This window comes from Aspergillus piperis (assembly GCF_003184755.1).
Source record: "Aspergillus piperis CBS 112811 unplaced genomic scaffold BO85scaffold_11, whole genome shotgun sequence".
NCBI classification, from domain to species: Eukaryota; Fungi; Ascomycota; class Eurotiomycetes; order Eurotiales; family Aspergillaceae; genus Aspergillus; species Aspergillus piperis.
Window position 1 is genome coordinate 994,547 of NW_020291601.1, and position 11,764 is coordinate 1,006,310.

Below are 11,764 nucleotides of genomic sequence, written 5' to 3' on the forward strand. Positions count from 1 at the left end.
CTGGCTTGGTGGGATCCCTTAGCGCCCTTGGGCCGAGGGGCTTGGCGGGACGGGGGGCGCTGGCTGTTGAGAACTTTTCAAAAGCTCCCAACAATACAGTGACAATTACTGGTGTCGGCAGGCCATGTGCTTTGTCATTCCAAGGCTTTTAACTAGTTAACTACCTACCTACTCAATTACCATTATCCATCTCTTTAGTCAATAGTAAATAGAGGTATAGACTTCTATACTTCATAGTCAATGGCCTCGAAACTATGGCCTTTTAGTTCCAGAATACCGTATTATGCAGCGGAACTTACCATTTTTCCTTAACTTTCCAACATTCACCACGGAGTAGTCTATACTACCTTGTCAAAATACAGATACACGACGCAACTCTCTTTGGGGCTGTCCCTGCTGTATACGATGGTGTTATCCAAACGCCCCAGAAACAGCTAGCGGAGGGAGGTTTGGGCGACGAGCGATTGAGAAGACACCAGGATGATATCATTTCACCAGTCATACGCGGCCAGGGTCCCGCGGGTCATAGGCAAGTTAAGACTCCTTACCTCTGCTCCGACACTCTAAGAGCAGGACATATAGTAAAAAGGTTACATAAGTAGATTGCAAGTTTTCTATATACTCGATACCAGCCAGTATGAGCTATTCTATTCGCTATTTTCTAGATAATTCTGATATGACAGAAGTCTTGGCAGACAAGAATCTTTATCAACAGACAGCAGAACTCTGTATGCGGATTGAGGAAGGATTCATACCTCGATGCGTACCGTGACAACATCCCGCCATCTACATAGTCACGTGGAGATAAGACGTCAAGCCGGTCATAAAGAGCATCTTCGGACCATCACGTTAGTCCACGCACAAACGCAGATCGATAATTACACATCTTACACAGTGTTAACTTTGGTTGTTCAGCGTGACGAGATTGGCGGTTTTCGGCATGCGAAGAGTCAAATAAATCACTCTAATTTCCGTCCATTGCCTGTCGGTGTCAACCCAAAAGTCGACCTCTACACGAAGTCGAAGCGGACCTTCAAAAGCGCATAGGAAGTATCATTCTCAAAATGGAGCCTGATATACAACCACCACTAGAGACTCAGTCACCCATGTTTTCAACTGGGGCTGATCGTCGCCGCAATTCAATAAGAAGCAGGTTCTTCACACTAGACAATACCCTTCTGGTGGGCCTTGCTGATGGTCTTCCAGCTATAGCGTTGTCTCAGACGTTGAAATGGCCCGCAACGAGGTGCGTCCAGATGCCGGCGAAGCTTATGGAACAATGAACATAACTATCTATACTAGATATATGATGGACCGATATCAGAGAGTATCCCTTCCAGTGTTGTTTCCTTTTCCCACCGTCGGAATCGCAAGGATTCCACCACAAGCTTCACCTATTTCCAGGAAGATCAGGAACACCTGGACTGGCCAAACGAAGATACCATAGATGCTGAAAGTGACGTTGGCAACTTATCTGATATTGAGACGAACGAGTCAATTAGATCCTCCAAACGTCCGTCCTTTTCTAGAGAATCTGTTCAAGACCCCCTTCTACGAAGGTCTCTATCAGCTTCGTCGCGTGATTATTGCCATAGGGGCGATCAAAGGGTAAGCCAAAAGGTTCACATCGTTTCGGAAGACTTGACTATCGTGATTGCGGGCTTTTCGACGAGTCCTACCGGTCTGCTATTGTATTATCTATCTTGCTTGTTGTCGCTCGGGGTTTTCTATCTCCTATTTCGTTGGTTTCCAAAGTACCGAATCCGTTTGATGGGAATTCCAAGACCTCTTCAAACCTGTCAATGGGTTGTGATTGAGGTAAGCAATGTTACATATGGAACTATAAAAACTTATCGCTGAACTGGGCCCAGGATCAATGGAATCAACTTGACATTCATACGGTCCATACTGAAGTATACGGTCGTCCTCTCTCCACAATCTTCAGTCCTGACTACGAGTCGTATGATGAGGACAACGACCCAACAATCTATCAATTACGGTACATTGATTACAGATATCATCGGCTTATTTACCACCCAGCCGATGACCAATTTTGTCTAATCGGTGGCTGGAAAGACCCTTCCTGGACGAACGCGAAAGGGATGAGAGCTGGACTGGATGCCGATGACCGTGATAGCCGTGAACAGGTGTTTGGCAAGAATCTCATTGATATTCAGCAGAAATCTGTTTTCCAACTTCTTATGGATGAGGTACCTGTTCACCGACGTTCAATGTTGGATTGGCATGCTCACTGTTACAGGCTTTCCACCCATTCTATATCTTCCAACTTGCTAGCCTTGTCCTCTGGTCGCTTGACCAGTATTACTATTACGCTGTCTGCATCTTTTCCATCTCTGTGATAAGTATAAGTGCTACTATAATTGAAACCAAAGCAGTATGCTGTTTTTGCCAAACCAATGTGCTGGTGTGCTAACTCTATCTAGACAATGAACCGCTTAAGACATATTTCACTGTTTGAGTGCGATATCCGTGTGCTTAGGAATGGGTTCTGTAAGCCAAACTTACAAAATATAACCATCCTGATGCAGCATTAACGTTCCTTTCTCCAAACAGGGAGATCTGTCCCCTCTCGGGAGCTTGTTCCGGGTGATGTTTACGAATTTTCTGACCCCTCCCTGAACTATGTCCCTTGTGATTGTATACTGTTATCCGGTGATTGTATTGTGAATGAAAGCATGCTTACAGGTTCGAGTATCGTCTCCCAAGGTCTTGATGAGATCCTAATGGAGGTACAGGTGAATCTGTCCCTGTTTCTAAAGTCCCACTGACAGACGATGCCTTGAAATACATGAATTTGAGCGCACCCTCAATCCACCCCGCTCTTGCAAGACATTTCTTGTTCAGCGGTACGAAAGTAATTCGAGCACGTCGTCCCCAAGGCGTTGATGATGACGAAGCTATTGCTTTGGCAGTCGTTGTGCGAACAGGTTTCCTGACCACGAAAGGGGCCCTTGTTCGATCGATGCTCTTCCCAAAGCCTTCCGGCTTTAGCTTTTACCGGGACTCATTCCGATATATATCTGTTATGGCCATCATAGCGATTTTAGGTTTCGTGGCCTCGTTTGTCAATTTCATCCGCCTCGGTGTAAGCATAGCTTGGATGCCAGAAATAATTACTGTAACTGACTAGATACAGCTATCATGGCATCTGATCATCGTTAGGGCCCTCGACCTGATTACAATCGTTGTGCCTCCGGCTTTGCCGGCCACGCTGAGCATTGGAACCAACTTCGCCCTCTCGCGACTTAAGGCACATAAAATATATTGCATCAGTCCACAAAGGTTTGAAAACACACCAAGTCCTAAAGGAGACTATGTTAAGCTTTTCAACAGGGTCAATGTAGGGGGCAAGTTAGATGTGATCTGTTTCGATAAGACAGGTACTCTCACGGAAGATGGACTGGATGTACTGGGAGTGCGGATCGTGGACCACAATAGAAGGTTTATATGCGTGCACACTACACTTCATACAATTGCTTATCAGTTCGCAGGTTTTCTGACCTACTCCCTAAGCTGTGTCTCGCGTCTCCGACATCATATACAAATAGCGTTCAAGATATGAGCAGGTACAACAACACCCTTTACACCATGGCAACATGCCACTCTCTGAGAGTTGTGGACGGCGAACTTCTTGGGGACCCCCTAGATGTCAAAATGTTTCAGTTTACCGGTTGGTCCTTCGAAGAAGGTGGGAGCCATGCTGAAGAAGCGGATTCCGAGGCGATATTACCGTCGATTGCGAGACCACCTGTCAGTGAAAACCCTACCAGTGCTTGTCAGCGAAATAAAATAGAGGTCTGTACGCCACTTTGATGCTTATTAATGGCAAATTGTTCGAATCTGACTATGCAAACCTAGGCACCCCTAGAACTCGGCATTTTGCGTGCCTTTGAATTCGTGTCACATCTTCGTCGAGCAAGTGTTATTGTACGCCAGTATGGTGACACTGGTGCCAGCACTTTCGTGAAAGGTGCACCAGAAAGTGTGAAGGCCATATGTCTTCCAAGCAGCTGTAAGGTTGCACCTACTTAAGTTCCAGTTTGAAGCTGATGCATGACTATGTAGTGCCTCACGATTTTGATGAGCTCCTGAGTAACTATACCCACAAGGGCTATCGTGTCATCGCTTGTGCGGCGAAATATGAACCAAAATTAAGCTGGATGAGAGTCCAGAAAATGTCCCGTGCTGATGCTGAATGTGATCTGGAGTTTCTTGGCTTTATCATTTTCGAAAACAAACTGAAGCCAAACACGGCTGAAACTATTGCTGAGCTGAATAAAGCAGGGATACGCAACATAATGTGTACAGGTGATAACATATTGACTGCAGTAAGTGTTGCTCGCGAATGCGGACTAATTAGTGGTGATGAACAATGCTTTGTTCCTCGCTTCGTACAAGGTAAGCTGTCCTCGCAAGGCGTCATGGCTATTGTTAATCTTGCACCAGGTCATTCTCCTCAACATGCGTCCGATGACTGTCTTTGCTGGGAAAGTGTAGACAATCCCGCACTGAAGCTTAACCCGAGTACTCTTATGGTATGAAGTTTCATTCACAAGAAAGAGTGGGCATGGCTAACGGCGTGAAGCGTTCGGTGGATTCGACGGCTGTAGACTTATCTATACCAGGCAATGCCTGTAGCCTCAACCATTACACTCTTGCCATCAGTGGTGAGATGTTTAGGTGGATCGTGGACTTTGGGAGCGAGTTGCTTATCAAAAGGGTGTGTATACCGGCATGGGTCTACGAGTAGAGTTGGCTTTTTGTTGCGACATTGTTTTTGCTTTCATATTAACACTGTCTGCAGGTACTTGTGCGTGGAAAAGTGTTCGCGAGAATGTCACCTGATGAGAAACATGAACTAGTGGAGAAGCTTCAATCCCTAGATTATTGCTGTGGCTTTTGCGGCGACGGCGCCAATGACTGTGGTGCATTAAAAGCCGCTGATGTCGGTGTTTCCCTATCAGATGCCGAAGCTTCGGTTGCTGCTCCATTCACCAGCCGCCGCTTTGACATATCGTGTGTTCCGACGCTGATCAGGTACCAAACATCCGAATTGAAATATCATACGTTGCATTGGACGTCTAACAAGGAAACAGGGAAGGCCGAGGTGCCTTGGTCACAAGCTTTTGCTGCTTCAAGTACATGAGCCTATATTCAGCAATTCAGTTTTCAACTGTCAGTTTCTTATACGCATCAGCGTCAAATCTTGGTGACTTCCAGGTGAATCTCCAGGTTCCTCAGAGACAATATATAACCTGCTAACAAAGCATGAAGTTTCTTTATATCGACTTATGCCTCATATTACCGATAGCAATTTTTAGTAAGTGTCTTAGCTGGATCAAGGATGTCAACTACCGGGTGAATTTTATACTGACTCTGCTCACCAGTGGGATGGACCAAGCCAAACCCTGTATTATCGCGGAAACGACCCACTGCTGATCTTGTATCACGCAAAGTCTTAATCCCGCTGCTAGGCCAAATAACGATATGCATTTTGACTCAATTAATTGCATTCGAGACTGTGAAATCGCAACCATGGTGGGTAACTTGGCTTTTCCTTAGCTCAAGCTTGCTTTCATGACAACCACTGACCTTCTTAGGTTTCAACCCCCTCAGCTAGATCTAGAGGAAAGCAACATTGAGAACTCCGAGAACACCGTTCTGTTTCTGCTTTCCTGCTTTCAGTACATCCTGTCAAGTGCTGTCCTTAGCGTCGGACCGCCATTCAGAAAACCGATGAGCTCTAACAGTCAGTCCCCCCAAGCATGTGTGGTCGGCCATATCACTAACAGAGTCTAGAACCATTCCTCTCTATGATAATTGTGGATTTGATGATCTCCTGCTACATGCTGTTTACACCCTCACAATGGCTGAAGCGGGTCATCCAGTTGACGTACCTGCCGGAAAGTTTCGCGTGGTGGTTGCTGACACTTGCTGCCTTGAGCTTTTTGTTCTCTTGGTTGGCAGAAAGGAATCTCTTTCCTAGATTGGCTCATTTGCTAGGGCGCATGTACACAGCCTTGCGACCAGGTCACCCCAAAAAGCGTCGCCAGTACAAGGTACTACTCGAGGAAATGCAAGGGTAGATGGAATTCCACTTTTGCACAGATCCTATTCTTCAGATATGATCGTCGTCATTCTGACTTGAAAGCTTGAGTGGATGGTTCCTTTAATGACGACAGAAAGCGAGAACCTTTGTGTTACAACTCGATTGAGATATCTGATGTAGTCCTCAAGAAAATCAACTGTCTTCCAATCTCAACAAGCGAGACCGTACTCAGGTCTGAGAATATTCGGCAATCAATGGTCCCAAGGATGCTTCCAACCCAACAAAGCAGGACCGTCTTTCTTCGCCCTGTACATCAGCTATAGATCCGCAAAAAGGGAATGGTTAGCACTATTCGCCATATAATCGCGTGAGATTCGTACAAAGAACCACATGCTAGCTCCCAATGCAGTCGCGGTGAAACGATAGAGAGGTCGAGCGGGATGAATATGAATTGGGTGGTTTGCAGCCATATCTGTACATGACAAGTCAGTCCCAGACGATAAAGGATTAGAAAATAGGTGTTAGAAAATTCGAGGTGCATACTTTTCTGCCGTTTAAGGACTTATGTATCAGGACTGATGGTTTGAAGAAAGGTAAATCAATAGCAGTGAGGGATCGGTACGGACTAGATTAGAAGCATTACATAATCACGTGATACCAAGAATTCTGCTCCAGGGACCAGCCGGCACGGTTTGAAGTCATGGACAATCTATCTTCCTTCGTACCATCTCAGCTAGTGAGATCATGACCGTCATCCAGTAAAATCATACATTGAATTATCAGAGCACTATGATAGCTCTGGCTCTCACACGAGTGAACGGATCGCGTCCCATACTACCTTGAAAACAACAGTCTTCTACAGTCATCCTGCTATCACCCTGATATTGTTAGGTATTCACAGATTTTCTTTTTGATACAAGCCATATATTTATTTGGCCATCACACAACGGTTTCTCGAGACGTGTGACTCCCATCCGAGCTCTTTTACTCTAGAAGAATTGCAGTGGTCAAGGATCCGCGCGACGTTCGGCTTTGCCTTGACGCTAACAAATCATACCTTGTATTGCAACTTGGTTCAAGCATTTTATCAGGGAGATAGACCCTCACACTTGTCCCGATCTTGCACGGTTGGCGCCATCATCCGCATATATGATCACTTTGGTGAGGAGTGTGGGTAGAAAATGGTCATAGTATCCCTCGAGAGAGACAACAATGGCAACAACCGATTCCATGGGTGCACTAGCATACGTGAGTTTGAATTTTTGGGTAAGCTTGGTGAGGGTACTTTTGGGTGGGTTGCAGAAAGCCTGTACAACAATGTGTTCTCAAACTGAATATCTACAGTGAGGTCTACAAAGCGAGATCGAAAAAGGACAATGCTGTCGTTGCTCTCAAAAAGATACTCATGCATAATGAGAGAGACGGGGTAAGATGACCGATTGGGATCACCGCGTTAGTAGATGCTGATCGATGCCCTCGAAGTTCCCCATAACCGCACTTCGTGAAATTAAACTTCTGAAGATGCTATCTCACACTAATATCTTACATCTTAAGGAAATGGCAGTCGAACGGAGTAAAGGTAAGTAGAACTTCCTACCGCAAAGTGAAACGTGCTTATACCAGCACAGGGGAAGGTCGTAAAAAGCCAAGCATGTACATGGTAACACCATATATGGAACACGATCTCTCAGGCCTTCTGGAGAATCCTGCTGTTCAGTTCACTGAAGCTCAAATCAAGTGTTATATGCTTCAACTTCTTGAAGGCCTTAGATATTTACATGAGGTACTAGTTCTTGAGAACTACTTAGATCTTTGCCCTAACTTGTTATAGAATCGTATATTACATCGAGACATGAAGGGTCGGTGAACCATCAAGCAGCAATACAGCCTCTCCGACTAACCACCTGATAGCTGCCAACCTACTTATTAGCAATAGAGGCATACTTCAAATTGCTGATTTCGGATTGGCCCGACCATATGAAGAGGCCCCTCCTCAGCCTGGGCGAGGCGGTGGAGAAGCACGAAGGGATTATACTACGCTCGTTGTGACACGATGGTATCGCCCCCCCGAACTGCTTCTTCAACTCCGGCGTTATACGACAGCTATCGACATGTGGGGCGTTGGGTAAGTAAATTATCCCGATCTTCGTGGTGATGTTAGTCTGACACTCGCAGATGCGTCTTCGGGGAAATGTTCAAAGGAAAGCCGATCCTTGCCGGGAATAGCGACCTCAACCAGGCGCAGATGATTTTCAGTCTTGTAGGCTCGCCTACAGAGGAGACTATGCCAGGGTGGTCTTCACTACCAGGGTGTGAGGGAGTGAAGAATTTTGGTAACAGACCGGGTAATTTACGTGAAGTATTTAAAGAGTATCGTCCACCCTCCGAAAAGACCAGGTGAATGGGAAACTTCGAATATATGCCTAACCTCTTCTCAGGCAAAGCCCTATAGCGATATCCTTGCTTAGTGAGCTTTTAAAGCTCGACTGGCGGAAACGGATCAATGCTATCGATGCTTTGAAACACCCTTACTTTTCTAGCCCACCACTACCGGCACGACCTGGAGAGTTACCTTCTTTTGAAGACTCCCATGAGCTTGATAGGAGAAGATTTCGTGGCCAAAAGGCACCCATGCCACCGGCACCTGCAGGAGGTGCTGTAGGGATCGGTGGCCCGAACGGAAGTTGGGCAGGTGGCTCAGGGAACAGAACAGGCGTCGAAGGTCGAAATAGTCGTCTTCCAAGCGCAGCCCGTGGTACTTGGAACAACGTGGTTCAGGGAGTCCCTCCACAGCGCTCTTATGACAATCGTAACTGCGAAATGCACGCAGCTCGATCGAGGACAGGTGGGGAGGATCTCAGCCAAGGATCCTGGCATAGAGGGGGGTTGCCACCTCGTCCGCCAACGTCAAATCACCAGATGTGGTCTTCCGGTAGCATAGGTAGATTGGGACGCGACAGAAGCCACCAGGCTCGCGGGCGGTCTGAAGGGAACCTAGACTCCTACATTCCAAGCTATGCTGGCGGAGGCGAACGTCCTTGGGAGAGAGACCACAATCGGGGCTACAATACGGATCGGCGTGACATCAACAATAGTGACTCAGCCTACCAACCTGTGCGAAGAGACTTTTCGCGAGAAAATCTGACAAGACGAAGGAGCCGTAGCCCCTGCTCTAGGGAAGGTGGTCGTGATGCAGCTAGGACAAACCATCGCAGGTGATTCGGTTTCACCCGCGCCACCACGACTCTGCAATCGCTAATTGTCGGATACCTTGTCATTGACTGATCGCAGAAATCACAACGCCATTCATTCTTTGGACTGGAAACATGTGGGCTTAGAATTAGTAGCAGACATAACAAAGTATTTTGGCATCAATTCTATAACAGCATGTGTTCAAAGAAAGGCTCAAGTGGTTCTATCGGTTTCTCGTTCACTCTAGCGAGAAAGATAGCTAATAACGGAAAGAAAGTAATATTACTAATAGAAATAGAAATATAGAAAGGAGCAGCGGTGTTGAATTTTCTGCCGACAGGCTAGCATTGTAGACTAACTTGTTTTCTCATGTCCCAAGCGCATGAGGAAATCTTGAGTCGGAGTAATAGACCCGTAGATAGATCGCTAGCGTATCACGGCTTCGGATCAAGTTTAAGGGGAAATTGTACTGACAGCTTCATTGGACGAGTGCCGTTGAGGGACCTCTGCCGCATAAAAAATGAACAAGGTTCGCAACTAATTTTGTGATTCCCTTCCGTTTCTAGATCCTTTCGGAGAATGGGCAGTGACCTGTCCACCTATACCTTCTAGTCATAGGTATGAGCACAAGAGAGGGGCGCTTTAATACAAGATGCGCGTCATAATTCGAGCTAAAGTAAATGATCAGTCAGGAAAGTCAGAAGGTGATATCGAAGAAAGAGATTTCGTACATCCGAGGCTTTCAAGTCTCTCGTACAAGTCCTTGATTGTCATGTTGTCGACACTGCTGATATCGGCCATCAAGTATGCCACCTAATATAGTCAGCTTCGCACTGCTTAGACATGTCAATGCATAACGACATACATCACCTCTGCTATCAGTCATTTGCTTGTCAACATTGTGATCACCAAGAATCTCATTAACTGGAAGCCATCAGCAAAGCACACATTATTCCTGTTTCGTAGAAAGAAGCCTACCTTTTCGCAAAACACCCGGAACGTTCTGATGAATGAAGATGACCTATTCCAAAGAATTAGCCATTATTGAAAGTTGAAAACTTTGTTCCTGTACTCACTCGGGCATGGTTGGGTTCATCCATCGTCAGGGACCGCAGAGCAACCTCCGGCAGGTTTACGGCCCCCAGTGTTGTGCCCTCGTTAACATATCTCACCAAGGCTTCTGCCACCTCAACGCCAATCGCACGCTGTGCCTCCTCTGTGCTACCGCCAATATGTGGCGTGAGGATCAAATTCTTGAGACCCCTAAGATCCGTTGCCCAGTCATTGAGGCTTTGGTTGAAATAATCACCATTTCCGGCTGGCTCATTGGGATAGACATCCAGAGCTGCACCCGCCACTTTGCCGGACCGCATTGCATGGATCAGAGCAGGAATGTCCACGACACTTCCCCGACTGGCATTTATCAGATAACTGCCAGGCTTCATTTGCTCAAACTGGGGTTGTCCTATCATGTTCCGTGTCTCCGGGAGCTCAGGAACATGGCACGTGATGAAGTCCGACTCAGACAAAAGAATATCAAGGGTTGGTACTTGGCGAGCAGTACCCAGTGCCATCAGGTTCACTACGTCGTAGAAAATAACAGACATGCCCATAGCCTCTGCTAGAACCGACAGTTGAGCACCGATGTGACCATATCCAATTATGCCTAACAGGAACATTAGCCGACAGCAAATGATGGTAGAATCAAGAGAATACCAAGGGTCTTTCCGCGGATTTCCCAGCACTTGTTGCTCACTTTGTTCCATGTGCCGTTATGCATCTCATTGGAACGGTCACCCAGTTGACGGGCGAGAGCAATGATTTCAGCTATAACCAATTCTGCGACACTACGGGAATTGCTGAACGGTGAGTTGAAAACAGCAATTCCATGTTCAGCTGCATATTGCAGATCAACCTGGTTCGTCCCGATGCAGAAACAACCAATGACAATAAGATTGCGAGCTTCCTTTAGTACACGAGCGCTCAGCTTGGTCTTCGAGCGGATTCCAATCACATGTACATCTCTGTTCACGAGGGAGGCAAGTCAGACAGATACTAGAGCTGAAGCAGATACGATGATACTGACCGAATTTTCTCGATGAGTTGATCTTCCGGAAGGGAGGATTTAAGGAATTCCACCTGATAGCCCTGTTTGGTAAGGATGTCCCTACCCGTTTGGTTGACGTTTTCCAGGAGCAGGACCTTGATATCCTCCGTGGCAAATGGCTTCAAATGCTTTGCATTTGCTAGCGGTATCGTACGGCTTCCAAAAGCTGAGCCACCATGGCTGGAAGGAGCAGACTGGAAAGAAGCGGTAGGAGAGGTGGAGAAATTCAAGCTTTGTGAAGGGTTGAGATTCAATCCCTCTTGGACATTGATGTCCCTTGCAGATGCAGCCATTTGGTAAAGATTGGGTATAAGAAGATAGAGGGTGGAAGAGTATTCTGTTACGTTAGAAAATAGAAAATAGAGGGCAATCCAAAAAAATATAATTTGAGTGAA

General features: G+C 46.4%; 3 protein-coding genes across 3 annotated transcripts; 2 read left to right on the forward strand and 1 right to left on the reverse strand.

Moving 5' to 3' along the window:
- Window positions 1–859: 859 nt before the first annotated feature.
- Window positions 860–6,542, forward strand: BO85DRAFT_399436 (putative P-type ATPase). The gene is made up of 21 exons (XM_025657096.1): window positions 860–1,153; window positions 1,207–1,246; window positions 1,303–1,818; window positions 1,872–2,210; window positions 2,261–2,395; window positions 2,445–2,511; window positions 2,575–2,706; window positions 2,757–3,106; window positions 3,158–3,303; window positions 3,355–3,462; window positions 3,513–3,816; window positions 3,880–4,033; window positions 4,087–4,419; window positions 4,468–4,556; window positions 4,607–4,741; window positions 4,826–5,058; window positions 5,118–5,241; window positions 5,296–5,341; window positions 5,409–5,559; window positions 5,622–5,770; window positions 5,821–6,542. Exons 1-21 carry the CDS (start codon window positions 1,065–1,067, stop codon window positions 6,105–6,107), a joined length of 3,927 nt encoding a protein of 1,308 aa, XP_025514861.1. The 5' UTR covers window positions 860–1,064; the 3' UTR covers window positions 6,108–6,542.
- Window positions 6,543–6,790: 248 nt separating this feature from the next.
- Window positions 6,791–9,598, forward strand: BO85DRAFT_423066 (CDC2/CDK family serine/threonine-protein kinase). The gene is made up of 8 exons (XM_025658000.1): window positions 6,791–7,361; window positions 7,415–7,496; window positions 7,553–7,649; window positions 7,699–7,853; window positions 7,902–7,929; window positions 7,982–8,195; window positions 8,246–8,440; window positions 8,509–9,598. Exons 1-8 carry the CDS (start codon window positions 7,252–7,254, stop codon window positions 9,287–9,289), a joined length of 1,662 nt encoding a protein of 553 aa, XP_025514862.1. The 5' UTR covers window positions 6,791–7,251; the 3' UTR covers window positions 9,290–9,598.
- A 306-nt stretch (window positions 9,599–9,904) lies between these two features.
- Window positions 9,905–11,662, reverse strand: BO85DRAFT_374042 (D-3-phosphoglycerate dehydrogenase; the record flags this gene model as incomplete). Its single annotated transcript, XM_025656110.1, has 7 exons — window positions 9,905–9,933; window positions 9,994–10,075; window positions 10,128–10,186; window positions 10,241–10,283; window positions 10,339–10,928; window positions 10,979–11,286; window positions 11,349–11,662. 7 exons carry the CDS (start codon window positions 11,660–11,662, stop codon window positions 9,905–9,907), a joined length of 1,425 nt encoding a protein of 474 aa, XP_025514863.1.
- Window positions 11,663–11,764: the final 102 nt, after the last annotated feature.

Excerpts from the sequence above, each read along its gene's own strand:
- BO85DRAFT_399436 (XM_025657096.1), top strand. The coding sequence starts at position 1,065 with ATGGAGCCTGATATACAACCACCACTAGAGACTCAGTCACCCATGTTT. Across the intron at positions 1,247-1,302 it reads TTGAAATGGCCCGCAACGAG|ATATATGATGGACCGATATC; the intron begins GTGCGTCCAGAT and ends TATCTATACTAG. Across the intron at positions 5,059-5,117 it reads TGTGTTCCGACGCTGATCAG|GGAAGGCCGAGGTGCCTTGG; the intron begins GTACCAAACATC and ends ACAAGGAAACAG.
- BO85DRAFT_423066 (XM_025658000.1), top strand. The coding sequence starts at position 7,252 with ATGGTCATAGTATCCCTCGAGAGAGACAACAATGGCAACAACCGATTC. Across the intron at positions 7,362-7,414 it reads CTTGGTGAGGGTACTTTTGG|TGAGGTCTACAAAGCGAGAT; the intron begins GTGGGTTGCAGA and ends GAATATCTACAG. Across the intron at positions 7,930-7,981 it reads ATTACATCGAGACATGAAGG|CTGCCAACCTACTTATTAGC; the intron begins GTCGGTGAACCA and ends ACCACCTGATAG.